General features: G+C 49.4%; 2 protein-coding genes across 5 annotated transcripts; one reads left to right on the top strand and one right to left on the bottom strand.

Annotated features, from left to right (window-relative positions):
* Positions 1–5,782: 5,782 nt before the first annotated feature.
* vcam1a (vascular cell adhesion molecule 1a) lies at positions 5,783–11,218 on the top strand. Of its 3 annotated transcripts, none has more exons than XM_035420411.1 (7): positions 5,783–5,981; positions 6,127–6,402; positions 6,649–6,966; positions 7,336–7,596; positions 8,243–8,503; positions 9,142–9,402; positions 10,048–11,218. In XM_035420411.1, the coding sequence occupies exons 1-7, from the start codon at positions 5,942–5,944 to the stop codon at positions 10,329–10,331; spliced, it is 1,701 nt and encodes a 566-aa protein (XP_035276302.1). In that variant the 5' UTR covers positions 5,783–5,941; the 3' UTR covers positions 10,332–11,218. The 3 variants fall into 3 exon arrangements, with proteins under 3 accessions (XP_035276302.1, XP_035276303.1, XP_035276304.1); XM_035420412.1 differs by having other exon boundaries at positions 10,174–11,218; XM_035420413.1 differs by lacking the exon at positions 8,243–8,503.
* A 4,939-nt stretch (positions 11,219–16,157) lies between these two features.
* Positions 16,158–19,872, bottom strand: extl2 (exostosin-like glycosyltransferase 2). Of its 2 annotated transcripts, none has more exons than XM_035420476.1 (5): positions 19,793–19,872; positions 17,930–18,372; positions 17,441–17,511; positions 16,971–17,086; positions 16,158–16,573 (listed from the first exon to the last, which is right to left on the bottom strand). In XM_035420476.1, exons 1-5 carry the CDS (start codon positions 19,795–19,797, stop codon positions 16,189–16,191), a joined length of 1,020 nt encoding a protein of 339 aa, XP_035276367.1. In that variant the 5' UTR covers positions 19,798–19,872; the 3' UTR covers positions 16,158–16,188. The 2 variants fall into 2 exon arrangements, with proteins under 2 accessions (XP_035276367.1, XP_035276366.1); XM_035420475.1 differs by lacking the exon at positions 19,793–19,872 and adding an exon at positions 19,204–19,783.
* Positions 19,873–20,513: the final 641 nt, after the last annotated feature.

Genomic DNA, 20,513 nt, shown 5'->3' on the forward strand with positions numbered 1-20,513 from the left:
ACGTATTTGTGCAACAAGCACATTTGGTGTGTGTTTTTTTTTTTGTATTTTTTTTTTTTGTGAGAAAATAGAAACACCGGATGACGATATTGGCGGTTTAAGCCAGTGGCAGTTTATTTAACCTTCAGATTACGTACGAGGGCATTCTAATAAATGGACACAAATGACCACACTGGCAGCGCAGAACAAGAGAAGGTCACATTTCTGAACCTGAACAATGGTGTCAGATCCTGTAACTTATTCTACAGACAGTTTTTGGATGGAGCTTCAAAAGCCATGGGGCCCGTGTTGGTGGAAGCAGTTTTTCCTAAAAAAAATCAAGTTCTCGGTTGAGAAACTTGTATGTGTGGATTTGGACCAATGAGGAGGAACTATGTGAAGCAGGGACCTGGGATACAGGCTTAAATAAATGACCCCTGAGAGGCTGTGAGTGCGCTCCTCTCTCCCCCCGTACAGGGGCCTGTCCCCCCCTCCCCCCGTACAGGGGCCTGTCCCCCCCGCCCCCCGTACAGGGGCCTGTCCCCCCCACCCCCGTACACGGGCCTGTCCCGCTCTCCCCCCGTACAGGGGCCTGTCCCGCTCTCCCCCTGTCCCCCCGTACACGGGCCTGTCCCCCCCTCCCCCCGTACAGGGGCCTGTCCCGCTCTCCCCCTGTCCCCCCGTACACGGGCCTGTCCCCCCCTCCCCCCGTACACGGGCCTGTCCCCCCCTCCCCCCGTACAGGGGCCTGTCCCGCTCTCCCCCGTCCCCCCGTACAGGGGCCTGTCCCCCCCGCCCCCCGTCCCCCCGTACAGGGGCCTGTCCCGCTCTCCCCCCGTCCCCCCGTACAGGGGCCTGTCCCGCTCTCCCCCCGTCCCCCCGTACAGGGGCCTGTCCCCCCCTCCCCTCGTACACGGGCCTGTCCGCCCCCCGTACAGGGGGATGGGCATGCTGTTTGGACAAACAGCAGGATGTAAGGCAGGGGGAAGTTCCCCGTGGGGTGGCTGGGTGGGGTTGGGGGGGGGGGGTTGTTTAGCAGTTCTCTCTGTTTGAATTTCTATCCATAGGACTTTCCCAGCAAGCTGCACGCAGAACCCAAAGCCCTCCGCTTCGATAAAAATCCCCGACTTTCTTTTGCAAAAAAAGAAAGGAACTCCGTGTTATTCTCTCAGATCGCCAGCCAGTCTCCCTCCCGTGTCCGCCCGGTCTGGCACCCAGCTTTCCTGAACACGCTTTTCTGCAAAACCACCGTTTATAGTAAGACCCCCATTAGTAGTACCCCTATTATCAGTAGTAATTAGTAGTTCTTACACCTCTTTCAACACATAATAATACAATAGCACATAGGAACAATGATGAATACAAACAACCTATTGTTTTAGCTCCTAGTGCTGTACCCGAGTGAGGTCCAATATAACTGATAAAGGACAGCAATCTCCATAGAAATCAACAACAAACCTTTTCATGGGAATTATCATGCACGAATGATTACAAAACAGAGCAATATTTTTTTCAGTTTTTATTTTTTTTTAATGATATGTGAAAGGATGTTGAAATTTTTTTGCCGAACACAGGCCACACAACCCTTAATGCATGACGTCCACTAGAGTGGACAGAAGCTTTTCATACACAGCATGCACAGTACGAGAAAATAAATTATAACTATAATTATAACTCCTTGCACCTTACCTAACAAGGATATATATATATTTTTTAACCTGCTCTGTTCTCTAGAAATACCAGGTTTTCACAGTTATACCAGAGGTGCTTTGAACGTTTTTCCACCTCCACCCACCATTTCGACCTTCAGTGTAAAAAAACTAAAAAAAGCCACTAAAATGTAACAACATCGAGCATGTCAAGGCATATCACGGCTAAGGCAGAGACTCTTGGTGTGTGCAAGTCCAGGTGTGACGCAGGGCTGGACACGCAGATGATAAGGTCAGAATTTGGCATAAAGCAGCATGAATCCATGGATCCGTCCTGCCTTGTGGCAACGGTGCAGGCTGGTGGTGGTGGCGCAATGGTGCGGGGAATGGACAGATGTGCAGTAAGACTGGTGTGATTAATTCACCCAGACAAGTTATTCTGATGGTGTGAGGAATGTGTTTTTGGCAGACACCAGGCCCCTTAATACCTGCTGTGTGTCAGCAGAATGCCACATGCTACCTGAACCTTGCTGCTGACCACGTGCAGCCCGTTATGGCCACAGTCCGCTCCATTATTCTTACGGATCACTGGTTATGGTAAAAACTCTTAAAGCTGCCAGTCCGCCCTTCGCCCTCACATTCGTAGCTTCACCTCAAATCCAGCGTGCCGGAGCACAGAGCCAAAACAACAAGAACTGTGGCCCTGTCCAAATACTCACGGACAGCGCTGTGTATGAAATAACAGGTCAAAAGGTCTCGTAGCCTAAATAAAAAGAATGGATAGATGTACAGTAATACTGCTGAGATTAATTCGCCCAGACAAGTTATTCTGACCAAAATATCAACTGTGTGGTAAAATGTTTTTTTTTTTTTTTTTTTTTTTAAAGAAGCTGATGCTTAAATTAAACATTAAAAACATTAATTATTTACATTTGGTCGTGTGGCAGGCACTCTTATCCAGAGTGACGTACAGTACTGGAGAACATCAGTGGGACCCTCAGGTAAAGAGAAATCCTGTATCGCCCAGAGGGCACATCATCACCACTGCAACACTAAAATAATAAATAACCCGTCGTATTATAAGAACGGAAAGTACGACGAGACAGATAAAAGATAAAAGTTTATACAGCTGGACGTGTAACATTACCCAAAGGAAATCTAGGAAAAGAAAGAGAAAAGATGAAGGATATATAATGGGGTGTGTTCATGAAAAATGTACACGATTGCCTGCCAATAACTTCTGGGGGAAATCGCCGTGCCAAAATATTTCTGGGGAAATTCCAAAGGGAATCGCTCGCTCAGAGCCAGGATGAAGTGACTGAGGGGGCAGTTAAAAATGGCGAGGGGGAAATCTTTTTATATAGTAGGCTAAAACAGTAGGTTATCATCCTGCTATGCCTATTTCTGCATTTTTTTCATCCTGCGGGTGGCAATATAGTGGCGTTTTGACTAGATGCAAACAATCCCCTACCTTACCTTTTCCATGCGTTTGTGCGCCATGGCCATAATATGAAATAGGAATATTTGGGGCAGATTGCCCGGTCACCACCTAAAATTGGTCTGGTGGTAGGTTTAATAAAAATTCATTGATTTAACCATGCAATAGCCTCTGAGAGGCTAAATAACAACAACACAAGACTACTGTTTCTAAATCAAATACATTCATTTCACAGCAGTGGTGAAGCCAGTATTAAACCTGAGTGTCCTCGCACAATTTAGGGAATCGGAGCACTCGGAACGTAGGTCTACAAGACGCAAAATAATAGAATTTATGAACGATTATAACCACTGACCTTGCTTGCCGCCGGGGTAACATCTTCTGCGGCTGGTGGAGCTAGCAGATTAAGTTCGGGCTCGGCGATATCATTGCTGCTGCTGGGGCTACTGGCCTCGGCTGGGGTCTCTACGGTGTTTTGTTTTTTCTTACAAAGCCACGTTCTGATATCCATCCTTATTCCTGAACTGCTTTTTGGCTAAGCAAACAAGCTACGTAACGCGATGGCGAAAGTTGAACTATTTAGCAAGCAAACTACCTTGACTGTTAACGGTTTTAACCAGAGACTGTAAAAAATATGGACAAAGCTACTCTGACGTCATCCATTGACTCTCCGTGGGTCTCTAAAACACGTTTTGAAGCTCAATGGCGGGCGCGGCCATGTTCTCGATTTGGAGCCAAAACCATAGAGTTAAGCAGTCTTGTTATTTTTACAATGTGATTGACAGTCCGGTGCGGAAAAGCCCATCAACCTGAACGAACGATTGCAGAACGAACTTGAGGCTAGCTGACTGTCTGCCGTTATGTTTTAAAATATATTATCAAATGTTTACGGAGTTTAATTTCCATCCGTGACTGTACTGTGTCATGTAATCACGTTATATGTATGACATTAATAATACAATTATGTTCAGTTATCTTAAATGTATGTTTCTCAGCAAAACGAGTATGCTTAGCTAGCATATCAGCTTGCCAGTGAGCTAGGTAGGCTATCCGTGGTTAGCTCACGCATTAGCAATATGAACCACAGGGGAAGAACATCGACTACACTGATGGTCAATCAATCAGAGATGTGTAGGCTACTGGTGATTTGACTAGGCTAATTTTCGTATAACTGTCTGGTAGATCTGCTGTTAACCGAGCAAGTTATCGTCGTAGGTTTTCGCCACAGTCAGGTAATGAGCCAGTAACTGCTACTAGCTACTCTATCGCCGTTTGTGGTGTTCACTTGCAGGGTGACGCTAGCTGACCGATCGTTCGCAAGTCACTTTCTACCGAATAAAAATTAACACTGTCAGCGGTGATTAACAAATCTACCAAGTATTTTAATAACTGATCTGCAGGCGTGTAAATATGACAACGCACTTTGTACAGCAAGTTTTCCACCTGGTGCATGAAGACAAAAATAATGTAGCCTACACTGAATTTCTAATTATTATTAGGCTATTATTTTTTTCTTGTAAATCATCAAAACCAATGGAGAAAAGCCAATATACACAAGGAGCCCCCAGGACCGATTCTGAGAACCACTGTCTTAAATGCCTAGCTTGTCGGTCTCTTAAATGCTAAAAACGTGTTCCTTTCTAAATGCCAAGATGGTTAATTTCGTTAAATTCTGTGTGTGATTTCATCGTGTGTTGTATGTTATTCAGCAAATGAACCTTGAGACTCTTAATTCGCTTCGTGAAACTGAAAGTGTTTATTCCAAAATCGGGATTATAGTAGCTTTGTTACATGCGTGAAGCATAGCCCAGGTAGACATTTACGGAATGTACACGACTGACAAGCCGTCAAACACGTCTGACAGATTGAATGTTTGCCGGTTTTAACTTAAAAATAAAAAAAATAAAAATAAATCACATCGCGTACAGCGTGCCGTGAGGTTCAAATCTAATAAATAAATCTCTTGACAACGCACAACAGCGCAGACCGTGGTTCTGAAATAACAGCGCTATGTTTCAGAACAATGTTTGAATGCTGTTTGTGGAGTGGGGAAAAAGACTGGATCAGATAACAAGCTTCAAATATTTTATGGGGGAAAACTTCAAAGAAGGTGTTTCATTACTGTCGTCTCTATGACACTTGTATCTCGGCCAATATTTTTGTTGTTTTTGCTATTTTTCTATAGGGTACATTGGGACACTGGGGCGACACTTGCCCCCTCGTGGCGACGGGCCCGCTCAGCGCTTCAGTGTTTTAAGAGATTTAAACACAAAAAACGTTTGCATTTTATTTTAAATTGCAGAAGAAAAAATGGCATGGTGTCTTTGCTATTAATCACTATAAACAGATTATATTATTGTGCATATCACTATAAGAACAGGAGTCATTTCAGCGTCTGGGAATACTGATGAATCGCTGTAACAGATATGCACCATTTAGTAGGCCTACACCAGTTGTTTTAGTGCTTTAGTACTTTAGGGGAATGGTCATCGAAACGCGTCTTCGGATTCGTGTTATCATTTACTGTATTGTTCTATATGGTAAATAACTTATTTTCAAAAGGTAACGGTTTGTAACCGAGTGGACTTAGAGTGGAAGTGTCTGGGGTCCTAAGCGGGGGTACCGCACGAGCTAAAATAGAAAAGAAACTGCAACGAGCCAAACCTGGCGGGCGGAAATCCAGGATTGTTTTGAAAGGGTGGCTAGGGGGGTGTGGGAAATTCCCTGCCAGAATCCTCAGCGAGTCAGGATCGGGCATATAAACCGTTGACACTGGCGAGTATTGCGCTAACAAGAGAGACACTAAGCTGCCGACTTATTTGCTAACCACCCTTGAAACTTCTAAACAACAGTAGAGTAAACTGACTTTACAAAAATGGCTTTGTGGATGCTTTGGATTTTTGTCCTTCCAGCAGGTAAAATCTATTACATTAAATGCGTAGACTCACGTACAGCGGTATCGAAATATACAAATACATATAAATTATATGCCACACATTTACAGACGTGTGTTTTTTTTTCTTTTTTTTGTTCACTACTCTACTTTTTAATTCCATTTAGCTTTTTCATTGGATTCCCTGGAGCCAAAATATTCCACGTCTCAACTCGGCGACCGTCTCGTGCTGAAGTGCAGCACGAGGCGCTGCGAGAAACCGAGTTTCACGTGGAGGGCGCTGGACGACCAGCCGCTCATGCACACATCCGAGACCAACCCGTCACCAACGGAGTCGCAACTCGTCTTTCACCCTGTGACCCTCACGCGCAAAACCACGATAGAGTGCGGTGTATTTTGCGGTGGTAAAAAGTTTTTCAGAAAAGCACAAGTAAATGTGTATTGTAAGTTATTATTATTATTATTGTTATTATTATTATTATTGTTATTATTATTATTATTATTATTAGTAGTAGTAGTAGTAATGGTGGTGCTAGTAGTTGAAAGTAGTAAAAGTGAACGTAGTAGTATGAGATTGCAAGACTACCAGTTAGACAGTTGGATCGACTTAGTACAAATAAGCTTTTTAAAAAAAATATACACAGATAACGTTAAATGTGACGGATTTGAAATTGTTTTGGTGATTTCAGCTTTTCCCGCGGACCCCGAGGTGTCAGGGTACGACCACTTACGGCACGGGGAGAAGAGCAACCTCACCTGCGTTGTGCGGGACATCTACACCGCGGATCTGCTGAAGGTCGAGTGGGTCCAGGGCGAGACGGTTCTCAGCACGACGGAGCACGAAATGTCTGCGGACGATGCAGTGGAGACGCATACCTCCGTCTACTCCTACATCCCCGATTTCGGAGACGGGAAGAAGAACATCACTTGCAGAGCCACGCTTGATTTGGACGGTGTCCCTGTCAATCAGCAAACCCGGCAGACCACGGTGAATCTGACCGTACAGAGTGAGTGCTGAATTTTGAATGTTATCCTTTTTATTTCTATTGACAGTGCGTGTTATACACTTAAACACACACACTTATACATGTACACGTACCTACACACGTCGGAATGAGAACAATAACAAGAAATAATAATGCTAACAGTTTCGCAAGAATACAATCTAAATCTACCAGGGGAGATGGGCTGTGATTTAGGATTCTGCATCTAGAATGTTCTGAGATCAGTGGCTATTGTTTTTACCCATGCTTCATCTGGACAGGTACAGCAGATTTTTGACTCACTCACTTAACGGGTTAAGTTTGAGTGATGTGCTACACTGTAGCCCAACCTCTGTCACTGATTGGTGCCCTTTTCTTGGTCCCGCCCCGCAGCGCCCCCCCGGAACACCACGGTAACGGTGTCCCCGTCCTGGCAAGTGCAGGAGGGTCAGAACGTCACCATCTCCTGCCGAACGGTCAGCTCCCCGTCGCCTCGCTACGTCCTGAAGAAAGACGGCAGCGACGTCGAGATGGAGTCCCAGGACGGAACGTTCCGGCTACAGCAGGTCCAGCTGCGTGACGCCGGTCTCTACCAGCTCACCGTCTCCAACCGGCTGGGCTCCAGCACCGAGCGGCTAACGCTCAACGTGACGGGTAAGGCAGGCCGACACGCCGTACACAGACACGTGTGCATGCGTCACATCGTGTGCGTTTGCGTTTCCAGTTTGGTTCCTTTTAAAAATCTACAATGCAGCATCCAACGTGAGGCTGAACATGTCCAATTCCCACCCTAATTTGGAATGTCCGATAAACGATTTTTCGCTGCTTTCATGCGTGAACGCTCACGGCCGATTCTGGAGAGCCTGCACGTTTGCAGCTTTTCTCCAAAAAAATGAGTGTCATACACCCTACATATTTTCACCCCGCAGCTCACAGCGAAGCTCGCGTGTAGCCGAGTCAGCGTAAAAGCCTTTCACATGTGGCTTTCGCATGCAGTCCATAGGCGTCTGCCTGACCAGTGGGGGTCGCTAGAGAGCGATGAAACGCAGACCTCTAACTGACTGAACCCTCTCGTACCCTGGATGGCACAGTTGCCAATTACCCATCCCCCTGTGGAGCTACTGGCCCCAGTCGGCACTGGTACTGTCAGGATACAGTCCAAGACCGTGAGGCTCATCCACGCTCCACACCATGGTGCCTTAACCGAATGAGCCACCCAGTAGGCCCATTTGGTTCCTTTTTAAAAAGGCGGTCCCGCCCCGCTTGCTGATTGGTGCCTTTCTTTGGTCCCGCCCCGCAGGGCCCCCCCAAAACACCACGGTAACGGTGTCCCCGTCCTGGCAAGTGCAGGAGGGTCAGGACGTCACCATCTCCTGCCGAACGGTCAGCTCCCCGCCTCCTCGCTACGTCCTGAAGAAAGACGGCAGCGACGAGGGGATGGAGTCCCAGGACGGAACGTTCCGGCTACGGCAGGTCCAGCTGCGTGACGCCGGTCTCTACCAGCTCACCGTCTCCAACCAGCTGGGCTCCAGCACCGAGCGGCTAACGCTCAACGTGACAGGTAAGGCAGGCCGACACGCCGTACACAGACACACGTGTGCGTGCATCACATTGTGTGCGTTTGCGTTTCCAGTTTGGTTCCTTTTAAAAATCTGGCATTCAACGTGAGGCTGAACATGTCCAATTCCCACCCTAATTTGGAATGTCCGATAAACGATTTTTCGCTGTTTTCATGCGTGAATGCTCACGGCCGATTCTGGAGAGCCTGCACGTTTGCAGCTTTTCTCCAAAAAAATTAGTGTCATACACCCTACTTATTTATCAAGAGGGTTCAGTCAATTAGGGGTCTGTGATTCATTGCTCTCTAGCGACCCCACCTGGTTGACTGGGCACCCTTGGACTGCATACCAAAGCCGCGTAGCCTCGTTCTGTGCCAGCTTGGCTGTGGGCCGCGGTGTTATAAGAAACAGGCTGGTGATGCCACATGTTTTGGAGGATGGCTACGCTCTTCTGAACTGGCACTGGGGACAGAGCATGACCACGCCTGCAAAGAGCAAGTAGCTGATTGGACATTCCAAATCAGGGTGGGAATTGGACTTGTTCAGGCACACGTTGGACAGCAAAACTTATTTAAGAAGTTAAAAAATGCTGTCCTGCCCCTCTTGCTGATTGGTGAATTTCCTTTGTCCCGCCCCGCAGCGCCCCCCCGAAACACCACGGTAACGGTGTCCCCATCCTGGCAAGTGCAGGAGGGTCAGAACGTCACCATCTCCTGCCGAACGGTCAGCTCCCCGCCGCCTCGCTACATCCTGAAGAAAGACGGCAGCGACGTCGAGATGGAGTCCCAGGACGGAACGTTCTGGCTACAGCAGGTCCAGCTGCGTGACGCCGGTCTCTACCAGCTCAACGTCTCCAACCGGCTGGGCTCCAGCACCGAGCGGCTAACGCTCAGCGTGACGGGTAAGGCAGGCCGACGCGCCGTACACAGACACACGTGTGCGTGCGTCACATCGTGTGCGTTTGCGTTTCCAGTTTGGTTGCTTTTTAAAAATGCTGTCCGGGGCTGCTGGGTGCCTCATTCGGGTAAGGCACCGCGCTGTGGTGCATGGATGAGCCCCGTAGTCCTGGATGGAATCCAGGCTTGGCTAGTCCCGGCTGTGGCCGGTAGCTCCATAGGGTGAGGCGTAATTGCCGATTGCTTCACCCAGCATTCAAGAGGGTTCAGTCAATTAGGGGTCTGCGATTCATTGCTCTCTAGCGACCCCAACTGGTTGACTGGGCACCCTTCGACTGCATACCAAAGCCACGTAGGAAAGGCTTTCTTCCGGCTCGTTCTGTGCCAGCTTGGCTTTGGGCCGGGGTGTTATAAGAAACAGGCTGGTGATGCCACATGTTTTGGAGGATGGCTACACTCTTCTGAATTGGCACTGGGGACAGAGCATGACCACGCCTGCAAAGAGCAAGTAGTTGATTGGACATTCCAAATCAGGGTGGGAATTGGACTTGTTCAGGCTCACGTTGGGCAGCAAAACTTATTTAAGAAGTTAAAAAATGCTGTCCTGCCCCTCTTGCTGATTGGTGAATTTCCTTTGTCCCGCCCCGCAGCACCCCCCCGAAACACCACAGTGACGGTGTCCCCGTCCTGGCAAGTGCAGGAGGCTCAGGACGTCACCATCTCCTACCGAACGGTCCGCTCCCCAAACTCATCGTTCCCATCTGTGCCCCTTCCAGTGCAGGACCCGCCCCCCAAAGACCACATCATCCTGCTCGCGGTCATTGGCCCTACCGTCGCCGTGGTAACCATCGCAGCCTTGGTGACGCATCACTTGTGGAAGGCGAAGACGCGTGGGGTGTACGAGCTGGGCAAGGACGTCCTGCTCCCCGTGTAGTGGTGTGGGGACCTCACTCAGGGAACGCCAGTCAGCGCGGGGGAGACTGGCCATGCTGTGTGCCCGTGGGTGGGGCAGGAGGGGGCGTGGCACTCAGCGGGTCAGCACAGGTGAACCTGAACAGAGGAAGGACATGAAAAAAAAAAACGACAAAGAACTTAGACTTACAATGTTGGTCAGTCACACTGCAACAAAATGGCCATGTTACATTTTGAATCATCTGTAGTGGCTGTGTGGCACAAGCTGCCAGGCTTGCAAGGAGGGAGCAGTCAAAACAGGAGGCCACCATAGCCTGGAAAAGTAGCTGGGTGCAGTGTGTAGCCAGGTATGGTCGAATCCTCCTGATGTTATACAGGAGGAATCTGCCGGACCATGATGTTGCCTTGATGTTCTCCTTGAGGTATGAAAGGATACACCAGTCCTGGAGGGCCGCAGTGTCTGCAGGTTTAACTCCTGTCCTGGAGGGCTGCAGTGTCTGCAGGTTTAATCTCCTGTCCTGGAGGGCTGCAGTGTCTGCAGGTTTAACTCCAGTCCTGGAGGGCTGCAGTGTCTGCAGGTTTAACTCCAGTCCTGTAGGAGGCGCTGTGTCTGAAAGGAGAGTAGAATAGTGCTTTACTCACCTTGTGTTGCAGGATTTTATTCAACAGGAATTTTGTTCTGGAAGGATTCATCAGCACGAAAACTTTATTTCAGAATAAGGCCCTCACAGGGGAATTTGGTAGCTTACATTTATAAAAAAGGGTGGGGTCGAATTTAAATTGTTTATAGTGTATACGTTACATATAGTATATTTATGTGTGTCTATAGGATGGATAATATATATTTGTGTGTGTTCATCTGGAGATTAATATTTTTTGTTAATAAACTCAATAAATACAGCAAGCTTCTTTTTACTTAGTTTTTTTTTTCTATGCTTACTGTCCATGTGCCAAAGGGCAGTAAAGCTACAGAAGCCCTTTTGAACAAAGAGCTTTTAAATTCAGGTTTTAGAGCAGAGAGGGGAGTTTCCATCACACCCGTGTCTGCAGCACGCACGTACATCCTGCACAGGTCCCAGAGAGTAAACAGTTCCTTCCCCGACACGAGAGGAAAAGAAACATTTAACAATCATTTGAACCTCAGGGTGCACATTCTGCTGGAAGCTATGGAGCGCTCGCTCATCGATACTCACAGGTCTGTGTTCCTCATACACACTGATGTCACAGCTCAGGGGAAAAGGAACAGAGAAGAGGTTGGAACTATAAACATCATCAACACACAGAGTAAATGTAGTCTGAGTGCCAAAAAACTAGAATAAACGCTTTCACAATCCTCTGCCACCAGTGTATAGCCTTTGATGGCATTACAAGCATTTAGCAGACGCTCTTATCTAGAGCGACTTACACATCTTTTTACACAGCATTTACATTGCATCTATTTATAGAGCTGGATATAAGCAATGCAGATTAAGTACCTTGCTCAAGGGTATGGCTGTGTCCTACTGAGTACTCGAACCTGTGACCTTTAGGTTACAAGACCAACTCCTTACCCATTATACTACACTGCTGCCCTGATGGCTAAGTCAGCCACTAATGAGAGGCCTCCTACTGGAGCCCCAGCCGGATTTAAATTCATGTTCCAACCCTGCATGGCTAAATCAGAGCATGAGTGGGTCAGAACCAGCAGATCAGCTGCAGGAGTAGGTCAGAACCAGCAGGGTGACTGCAAGAGTGGGTCAGAACCAGCAGGGTAACTGCAGGAGTGGGTCAGAACCAGCAGGGTGACTGCAGGAGTGGGTCAGAACCAGTAGGGTAACTGCAGGAGTGGGTCAGAACCAGTAGGGTTAGGCCAGTTGTGCGTCCGTCCTGCAGGGCTGATAGCCATGGTTTGGCACAAGCTAGGTATGGGTTCGAAACCTGGTCATGGGGCCCATCCATGCCCCAGAACAATACCCCGATAGAATGAGCCACGCAGCAGCCCTGCTATGTAACATTTCACAGCTGTTAAAAAATGTTTTGGTCCCGTGGCACTGAATCCTAATCCTCTCTGTCCTCAGGAGAGGCCCCAGGACACGTTTTACATGATCTGGTCACCGTGGTAATGATAACAACAATCACAGCCATGGCCATTACAATAGAATAACGGCAAAAACACGTAAATCAGTCCACTAAAAAGTTCAGATGAGTTGAGCAGGTCACACACTGCGACAATAAAAATGCAGCTCCTTCTCACTGTGGTTCCGCAGCACGGCGCTGACCTCTGACCCCAGTGCACTAAAAGCATTCTTCCTGTTGGAATCGTCTGTCGGTGCAAAGACTGAAATGTGATGAGGTGTCCAAAACCGTTGTGCTGATGTGCCTATTTGGAATGCGAGGCTTAAACAGATGGAGAGGATGTGGCCGAGATTGATGAGAAAACATGCCGATTTGTGCTGATTTGTATGAATTTAGGCACAAAATGGCCGACCGCTGGTACCGGACCAGGTTCCTCTCAGAACTATTTGTTTTTTAAGCAGAAATATTTGCTGTTCCCCAGTTCGCAGTCAGCAGCAGACACTTCTAGACTCATGCCCTGCGACAGATTGGCGGCCTGTCCAGGGTGTATTCCTGCCTCTCGCCCCAATGCACGCTACGATAGGCTCCAGCGCTTGCCACTTCCCTGACCTTTCTTGGCGCAACACCCCCCCCCCGCCCCCCCTCCAAACACACATCAGGAGTTGCTGCACTGCAAATAAATTCTCCACCTGTGGGAAACAGTGTCATTTATCAATAATGAGCGGGCACCCAAACTTCAAACACAAGTCTGCAACAACAGGACCACAACAAATATGCTATTTTAATTTGACTTTTTTTTTTATACCACAGGGAATTAAAATATAGAAGCATGGCAATATCATTTTTAAAGATAGCAACAGAAAACCAGGTCACAGAGAAGGGCCACTATATTGCATTTTAAATTGTACCTCCGGTTCCCCTTTTAAAACAGTTGGCTTGAGATTGCGTTTGGTACTGAACGTCCCGTTTCAGCTACACAGAAAAACAGCAGGACTATACCGGTCTTCCTCCTTGCGTTATTAAAACAAAAGGTGTGAGCGTTGCGCCAACGCAAACACTCAATAAGTGACACGCGCCCTGAGAACACACACGTCCCTCCAGTACATAATCTACTAAGGCCTCTGAACGAGCCCGGGCCAGCGCCAGACAGGAAGTGCGCTCCCTATCCGTAGAAGCGTCTGCTTTTGGGACACTAAGGTGGCTTTGAGCCATCGACGGCTACTGCTTCCTCGAACAAGTGGGTTTTACGGGAATTGGTTTAATAGGTATAAATATGAATCCTTACGGTCGGAGTCTCAGGCTGGAATGCAGTGCGATTCTGAGACCAGGCGGCTGCACAGTCATGAAGTGAAACGCTGACCTGATGTCGGGGGATGAACACACAGCACCGTTTCAGCATCCAGACACACAACAGTTTGAACAGTGACTCAAGTTAACACGTTCCCCCCCCCCCCCCCTCGTCCACTGGAAAGCACCTAACTGTACATCTCATAATTCCCTGGCCCCTTCAGCACCCCCACATTAAACTCGGTCAAACAAACAATTACAAAGACAGAATTCTGCCACATAATACAATAACAATATTAATGTTACTGGTTTCCCCTGCGCTCAAATGAGAATGTTATCTAAACTTCCAGAATTTCCGCCAAATCCACCGGCCCATCGCGTGCTCTAAGCCCAGGGGTTGCGTCTGACGCTGGATTTGTGCCATTCTTACTCCACGCCTAATTAAAACCCTGCACACCGACGTGACCCAAACAGCTCGTAAAATAAGCCCACATCTCGGTCCAGTACTGCGCACCGTAGCCAAACGAGACAGAGCAGCGCAGAGCAGAACGGAGAGCGAAGCAGCGAGCCGCTGCGTATGCGCAGGGTCAACAGGGCCGCGAAACAGGCCAAATGCAGCCGCTTCTGAAGCTCATTTTCAAATAAATAAGTTAGAGCAACTCTTGTATCATCATTAGCGTTCTTCGCAGAATTGCTAACCATTTGCCCGGCACTTAGGACAGGGGTCTCAAATCTTATCCAGAAAGGGCCGGTGTGGGTGCAGGTTTTTGTTTTAGCCCAGCACTACAACACCAGATTCAAAATGATCATGGTATTCAGTCAGGACTATAAGTAGAATCAGGTGTCTTATTTCTCGGTTAGAACAAAAGCCTGCACTCACTCTGGCCCTTTTCGGATAAGATTGGACACCCCTGACTTAGAACAACTTTCCAGGCCTGAGCTGCCTGGCCATGCTTTCATTTTGGGGGGGGGGTCTCATATTCTTGTCCTGATTTGGAACACGCCCCTTTGTGCCTGTTGGCCTGCAGGGTTTGCGCAGCTGCTGCAGGGCTGCGTAGCCTGCAGGTTCCTGATTGGCCAGAGGCCTCCCCCGAGTCACGCGACAGCCAATCGCGAGTCACACTGACGGGCTGTCGGCCAATCAGCGCGGGCAGGCGGGGTTCAGCTCCAGGCCTCGGGGGCACATCGTTGCAGGTGTGTATATTTTTTGGAAGGGAAGAAAAAAAAACCGGCAGACGTGGACTGAACTCGCACGACCACAGCATGGGAAGGAGTCGAAGACCGCGTGGTTTTCAGGTTTTATTTATTAAAAAACAACACACAACCGGGAAGGTCTCCAGGGAACAAACACAACCCCAATCCAGAGCTTGCAATAAAAAAACAATCACAGGTCACAGATTTATAACGGTTTCTCTAATCTGTCATAAATCACTGTGCCAGCAAATTTTCTTAAAAATAAAAAGCCAACGCACCATCTCTTTAAATACTTCCACCTTTTCAGGAGGCTCTCTTCCTCTTAAGGCTCCAAAGTTGTTCCTTTAGACAGGAGGGCAGACGGCAAAGCTCAAAACAGGAAATCACTGTTATGGTCACAATACTTCTCACCAATTTTTTCTGGCATATTTTCTTGCATTTTATGGAGCCTTCCAGGATGCTGCTATTAATGCTCGTGGGCCCTCTAGTGAGCACACACGAGGAGAACACAGAAGAAAGCATACACTGGCAATTCTTCTTTATCAGTAGTGTATATTCCAGGCACTTTTGGCATATAGACAGTAAAAATCAGACTGAAAAACATGTGGACTTCCAGAAGAAAGCCTTGTTTTTTTATTCTTTAAAAAAAAAATGTTAGTATCCCAATTTTTAAAAAAAATCATTTTTATCACAGTTGATGGAGTGAACTGCCTCCCTGGCTGTACAGTAACTGCTGCCCAAACGTGGACCCGAGAGCCAATCAGAAAGCCAGGAGGCCAGGGCTGCACTGCCAGCAGAACTCATTAAGGCACCTCATTCAAATGGCTGCCAACCACAACTCATAGTGCATTCTGGGATACGAGTGGTAATGGGGTTGGCTGTCGATTGAAAGGAAACCAGAAAAACTTGTGGCTCTTCAGGACTGGAGTTAAACCTGCAGACGCTGTGGCCCTCCTGGACTGAAGATTGAGTTCCTTTGGTTGTTATCCCAGAGAGCTGGTGCATATGCTGGTTTAAATTCTATGGACATTGAAGAGCCCTCAGAGTTAATTTAATAGTGCACTAATTAGGGAATTAAGTACAGATACACCAACATGACAGGAGCATCAGAACGTTCAGAAGGAGTCTGACCCATCCAGCTGAGCTCTCAGACCTCCTTCCCAGCCGTGCCAAACAATGAGCTCTAAGGAGAGCCATTCCAGCCACCGGGCGGGACAGGGGGGAAGGGGGAGGGGGGCAGGGGGGCGGGGCAGGGGCGGGTCAGGAGGGAAGGGGGGCGGGGCAGGGGGGAAGGGGGGTGGGGCAGGGGCGGGTCAGGGCGCGTCAGGGCGGGTCAGGGCGGGTCACACGCGCGCCTTGTGGTTGGCGTAGCTGGGGAAGCCGAACTGCGAGAGCATGATGTTGGAGTAGCGCAGCGGCATGGAGCCGTAGATCTGCGCCAGGCGGTTCAGGCAGTGCGAGCGCTGCAGCAGGTGCTCCGGCCGGTGCCACATGCCCAGGTGCCCGCTGCGGGCGTCCCGTTCCAGGTTCCGCAGGTCCACGGGCTTCACGAACACGCCCGCCGCCCGGGGCCCCGCCCCCAGCTGCATCGCCACCACGAAGTTCATGGCGATGTCGTCGCAGTTCTGCGTGTCGTCCACCAGGGCGTGCACTTGGGCCGGCTGCTGTTGGAAAAGCCGCAGGTAGCGACGGTGGAAGAAGGCCGCGCCCACCAGCACCATGGAGTACCTGAAACACGGCCAGCACCCGGGGGGGAGGGGGGGGGGGGTCATTTACACACACCACACACACAGACTCAGGTCTCTAGACTCCTGATAAACGTCCTCGCCTCCGTTTGGGAAAAGCGCTAACCGTAGCAGCGACAGGCCACATCAGGGCCCTGCCAGCTTAGACACAGCTCAGCTCCTCAGAGGGGCTGCTTGTGTGACTGAAACACGCCTCTCCACATTCAGAGGGGTGTAGTAACCCTAACCCTAACCCTCCCTACTGTCTCCTGGCTTACGGCCGAACGGTCCGTTTGAATCGCCAACATTCAGCTCAGTCCCGCCTTCTCTGAGCCGATGCGATTGGCCAAGCTCCTGACAGCCTGGGGGGCGGGTCCTCCCAGGTGAGGCGTGGCGCTTACCTGTCTCCGCCCGCCTCCTCGGGGTCCTGGAGCTCGAAGCTCCCGTAGCTGTACACCCCCGAGGCCGTGGTCACATGCTTACGGGGAACGAATCCCACAATCTGCTCCGGGAACAGCTGCCATACCCCACCGGGACAGTAGGGGGCGAGAGAGAGGGAGGGAGGAAAAAAAAAAACCCACTTTCAGTCACAGGACATCCCATCAGTCAGCACAGAGGGAGTGGGGTCACCAGATTCTCATGTCATTAGCAAACACAACAAAAATAATTACCAAGTAAAAAGTTACAGTGACCCCAAAAACACAACGCGTGCTAGAACTCAGTCCAGGTCATGCTATTATTCTACACAGACAGCGACTGCAACGGCAAACTCTGAGCTAGCCCTGTGCTAAGCAGCGAGTCTCACTGCACAGAGGAAGGCCTCGTGCTCAGTAACCAGGGAGCGGTGATCTTATTTTGGAACAGGGGTCACCTTCCAGACGGAGAAGGCGAAGCTGAGGTCCGGAGCGCTGACCAGGGTGTCGTCATCCAGCATCAGCACAGCTGTGGACAAGACCACTGATCTCAGAACAGTTGTGTACGATTGGCAGAGACGGGAGCGAGCAAAACTGTGAGACAGGCACCGATCTCAGAACAGCTGCAATAGACAGTTGTAAAAACGTGGAACAGCAGGGGACTGTGGACAGGCAGCTGGAGTCGGCAGTGGATTCTGGAGCTCACAGCAGACGTGTAAACCACAGTGTTGGTGGGCGGCAGGTCCCCACATCAGTTCATCCCTGACATGAAGCCTGCCCTCCCCCAAATCATATGAGCACCAGCCAGCTCGTGATAGCCTAGCCTAGCTTAGCTTAGCTTAGCTTAGCCTACCCCACCCCACCCTAACCCAGCCCAGCCCAGCCCAGCCCAGCCCAGCCCAGCCCAGCCCAGCCCAGCCCAGCGCAGCCCAGCCCAGCCCGCTCACCGTCGGTGTCGATCTCGCTGAAGGCCTGCAGCCGGTTGCGCATGCGGTTGGCGCTCTGCTCCTTGAAGAGGACGGGGACGGGATGGGGCCCCAGGGAGTCCCAGAGGGCCCGCGGCGGGGCCTCGCCCACGTTGTTCCACACCACCAGGACCCGGCGCAGCCGCGGCACTGCCTGGTAGTGGTTGAGCAGCTTCAGCAGGACGTCGGTGCGGTTGTACGTCTGCATGATGATGGTGAAGCCGTCCGCGTCGGCGGCCGCGGGGGGCGCCCCCTCCTGGGGGGCTCCGGCATCGCGGGCGTCCCGGCGACCGGCGGCCCCGCCCTGCTCCTCCACGGCAGGGAGCAGCAGGGTCAGCCCCGCCCCCACCAGGAGCAGCAGGAGGAGCGGCGCCAGGACGTACGCGTGGCGGACGCTGAGGACCCTGCAGCCGCGTGGGAGGAGCCTGCAGGCAGGAGACCACAGAGCACGCGATGTTCAGAGCGGCAGGACACCACAGAGCGCGCGATGTTCAGAGCCGCAGGACACCACAGAGCACGCAATGTTCAGAGCAGCGAGAGATTTTACCCAGCAGCCTGATCACCACCACCATTATGAACCCCCACAGAGCCCCTGGAGATACCCAATGCACATCAAAGCTGTCCAGCAACAAGCTGAAGCAGATCCTATTCCAGGCAGGCCTGGGTCTAATACAGATTTGTTTTCGATTATACTTATACTTTTCTGTGCTCTATTGATCTTGCCTGGCGCAGCTGTGTGTGCCAAGAGGAACAGAAGGGGGGGTATGCACTTTTTACCACAGTGGATCTTACTGATTTTAACACCAGCAAAATAAGGTTTCTCAGCAGTGCGGTAATCATACCGGTATAGTGCCATGATTAGTGCCCTGGATTTCCAAACCAAAAATGACTAACAGGTGTAGGCTACTATGAGGAGCACTGCTGTTTCGACAGGTTTTAACCACAAATGTGCGCAATGGAATCTCCCAGCCTTTACATGCTATTGTTATTGTACCTTCGTCAATGCACAGAACTATTTTCTACTGCTGCGTTTCTGTTCTGTTTGCGTCTGCGCAAACTATGACTATAGAGCAGTGGTCTCCAACCCTGGTCCTGGAGAGCTACAGGGTCTGCTGATTTTTGTTTTCACCTTAAAAATCAGCACCCAACTGAAGTGCAGAGTCACTATGAAAACCAGCAGACCCTGTAGCTCTCCAGGACCAGGGTTGGAGACCACTGCTATAGAGAGTAAGTGAACAGGTGGAATGCAGTTTTACCCGCTCTGGAATGTCAGACGCAGAGCAGAAGGACTACAGAAGCGAAGATTAAAAGGCAATGGTTGATGACTGCGGCACATAAGGTAACAACTGTCGTTTGTAACGAACACAAATTAGGCAGACCAGTTTTCACTACCGTACTACCTAGCTAGCTAGTTTGTTGGTAAGCTTCACTCTGTGTCAGGCGCTTACAACAATTTTCAACATTAGTCCACAAAGTACCACAATTTACCCAGCTAGCTAGAATTTACACTAGATTTATGTACAGTACAATAACAATACTAGCTGGCTTATGATTTAATGGATCATCAACCGAGTTCCTTTTTTCTCCCTCGATATAAAGAAGAAACTGAGGTGCCCTTCCAAAACACTGCGCCTGTTCCAAAGTTTTCTTTGGCTAACTTAAGCCGTTTTTCATATTTAAGCTACATTACGGCTAGCTAACACACTGTTGCATGTTCACCCCCAAAACAAACCACGTAAAGTAAACACTGGCCAACGTATTTTTTATGCACTCCGTTTTATAAAGGTATACGCAACCACGCAAACAAAAGCATAAGTGTACAGACTAAACACTTCAAAACAGTACCTCATTTCAGCCAACTACCGTAACCCACTTCCTTCGAAAATGTGTCCTCGAAAGTTTTGCGCTTTTGCGCAGGCGTACAGCGTCGTGCACCGGCAACAGAAATTTGTACTTGACGATGGGCTAACGCAGGCTACGCAGATTCCAAGGATGCTGCGTCCTTGTGGATTACACATCTGTGGACGAGCGCGGGGCCACTTGCAAATTGTGTACCACACATAGACCGCATAAAAATAGGTAACGCACAATGAACTGTACATTGAGTGTACATGAAGAGTCAACTCCACTACGTACCACGGGAAGCCTGTCTTCGCATTAACCGGAGATGTCAATACAATTCTGTGCAATACACTCAGCCGGTTGCCATTTTTTTACCATCATATTCGCTCGCAGGTCGCTAACTGCTCTCGAAAAGCTGCGTAAAAACCCCTTTCACGCCTGCAGTTAGCGTTGGAATTGAACCACCGAGCTCTCCATTAAAACACACGGCTCTGAATCGCGTGTTCAGGCCCGCTGGTTCAGGCTCGTAAGTTGTGCGCCTGCAAGGGAATGCAATTGAATTAATTTAATAACATATTTTCACCCACCTTCAGTGAATGCAGTTACACATTTCTACTGATGAGAAGTAAGAATATAATGATAAAATATGTTAGGAAAAGAAGATGGCTAGGCCACTCAACTTTTATTTACTATAATTCATAAAATAACATAGGTCCTGTGTTTT

This window comes from Anguilla anguilla, chromosome 6 (assembly GCF_013347855.1).
Source record: "Anguilla anguilla isolate fAngAng1 chromosome 6, fAngAng1.pri, whole genome shotgun sequence".
Taxonomy (NCBI): Eukaryota; Metazoa; Chordata; class Actinopteri; order Anguilliformes; family Anguillidae; genus Anguilla; species Anguilla anguilla.

Coding starts and splice junctions, on each gene's coding strand:
- extl2 (XM_035420475.1), bottom strand. CDS start 19,283: ATGTGCCGCAGTCATCAACCATTGCCTTTTAATCTTCGCTTCTGTAGT. Junction 18,373..19,203: donor CGTCTGACATTCCAGAGCGG/GTAAAACTGCAT, acceptor TCCTGCCTGCAG/GCTCCTCCCACGCGGCTGCA. Junction 17,087..17,440: donor TCGCCTTCTCCGTCTGGAAG/GTGACCCCTGTT, acceptor GGGGTATGGCAG/CTGTTCCCGGAGCAGATTGT.
- vcam1a (XM_035420411.1), top strand. CDS start 5,942: ATGGCTTTGTGGATGCTTTGGATTTTTGTCCTTCCAGCAG. Junction 7,597..8,242: donor GCTAACGCTCAACGTGACGG/GTAAGGCAGGCC, acceptor CCCGCCCCGCAG/GGCCCCCCCAAAACACCACG. Junction 9,403..10,047: donor GCTAACGCTCAGCGTGACGG/GTAAGGCAGGCC, acceptor CCCGCCCCGCAG/CACCCCCCCGAAACACCACA.